Here is a 1,858-nt window from a genome sequence, read left to right on the forward strand (position 1 = left end):
TGCACATCGATGCATCAGGAATAGCGCTGGGAGCAGTCTTAGCACAGCCAGGGGAGAAAAACATGGACCATCCAGTGTACTATGCTAGCAGGAAGTTGTCTACTGCAGAAAGGAACTACACAACAACCGAAAGGGAAGCCCTGGCAATGGTTTACTCTCTCCAAAAGTTCAGACACTACTTACTGGGTGCGCCATTCAAATTTTTCATAGATCATTCTACACTCAAGTATTTAGTAAACAAGTCAATGCTAGAGGGGATAATATGCCGATGGTTGTTAATGTTCCAAGAATTCACATTTGAAGTAGTGGTAAAGCCCGGCAGACTCAATGTGGGACTAGACCACTTGTCACGGCTGGAAACAAGGGAAAATGAAGGAGCAATAGATGATCGGTTGCTCGATGTCGATTTATTCAGAGTAGAGGAAATTCTGAACCACCTGAAACAAATTGTCTCATTCTTAACAACTGGTCACTGCCCAACAGAATACACAGTAGCACAGAGATGGCACTTAGTAGTTAGGGCAGCAGATTACCAACTGATTGCGGGACACCTTTATAAGATGGGCTTAGATCAAATACTGAGGCATTGTGTCCTTCAGCATGAAAGGAATGATGTCTTATGGGAGTGCCATGCAGGGGTCGCAGGAGGTCATGTAGGAGGGAAGGCCACCGCAAGAAAGATACTCCACGTAGGACTGTGGTGGCCAACTATCCATAAGGATTCTAAAGAATTTTCCAGGACATGTGACATTTGTCAAAGGGTTGGAAAGTCATCGAGACGTGATGAGCTGCCTCTACATCTGGTCCACACAATGCAAATCTTTGATAAGTGGGTGGTATACTTCATTGGACCCATTTCTCCACCAGTGAGGCATTCGCGAGCAAGGTACATCATAACAGCAACGGAATACCTCACAAGGTGAGAAAAGGCAGCACCTGTAGCAGACTCCACAGCAAAAACAGCGGCAAGGTTCATATTTGAGAACATCATTTCACAGTTTGGATGCCCGAGGAGCCACATAAATGACCAAGGCATGCATTTCCTGAACAAGGCCATTGAGTCGTTGCTAAAGACATTCATGGTTCAACACAACAAGATCAACCCATACCACCCACAATCCAATGGTGCAGTAGAAGCATTTAACAAGATACTGGAGAAAGGACTCACAAAAGTCATATCTACCAATAGGGATGATTGGGATGAAAGAATACCCACAACCTTATGGGCATATAGGATGACAGTAAAAAGACTCCATAAGCAAACTCCACTTCAACTTGTATATGGAAGGGAAGCGGTAGTACCAACAGAATTTATACTACCAAACATGTTCATCTCAAAGGCAACGGGAATGAAAGACAACAGTGCCTTAAGAGAGCGACTAAACCAACTGATGGAACTTGACGAAACCCAGTTTTTAGCATTATTCCATCAATCAGTGGAGCAGCAAAGGAAGAAAGCTTGGAACAATAGGCATATCAAGAGGAAATCATTTGGAGTAGAGGAACCAGTGCTCCTTTACGATAACAAGTTCCAGAAGTTCCCAGGGAAATTGCAGATGCACTAGCTAGGTCCATTCATAGTAACAGAAATCTGAGATTCGGGTGCAGTTAGGCTTGTGCAACTGGATGGAGTCTTACTGCATCAATGGGTGAATGGCGCACACCTGAAGCCCTTCCGCAACTTAAAAGAAAAAAATATATGGGTGGCAAATATCAATAAGGTTGCGGCAAAGTTTTCTCTTACCGCAACCCATTTACGGCCGGGGGGGAGAAGTAGCGTCAGTGGGCACACATGTAGTCCCCATCAACAGAGTCAGTGGGAGCGGGTAGCATCAATAGATACACATGCAATCCCAGT

The 1,858-nt window shown here is 44.6% G+C and overlaps 1 protein-coding gene across 1 annotated transcript; it reads left to right on the forward strand.

Moving 5' to 3' along the window:
- Positions 1-1,079: 1,079 nt before the first annotated feature.
- Positions 1,080-1,565, forward strand: LOC149230322 (uncharacterized). The gene has a single exon (XM_089381272.1). It carries the CDS (start codon positions 1,080-1,082, stop codon positions 1,563-1,565), a length of 486 nt encoding a protein of 161 aa, XP_089237398.1.
- Positions 1,566-1,858: the final 293 nt, after the last annotated feature.

The sequence above is a fragment of the Pinus tabuliformis genome, chromosome J, assembly GCF_031772625.1.
Source record: "Pinus tabuliformis cultivar Carrire ecotype Pingquan chromosome J, CPIR1, whole genome shotgun sequence".
Classification (NCBI taxonomy): Eukaryota; Viridiplantae; Streptophyta; class Pinopsida; order Pinales; family Pinaceae; genus Pinus; species Pinus tabuliformis.

Excerpts from the sequence above, each read along its gene's own strand:
- LOC149230322 (XM_089381272.1), top strand. The coding sequence starts at position 1,080 with ATGGTTCAACACAACAAGATCAACCCATACCACCCACAATCCAATGGT.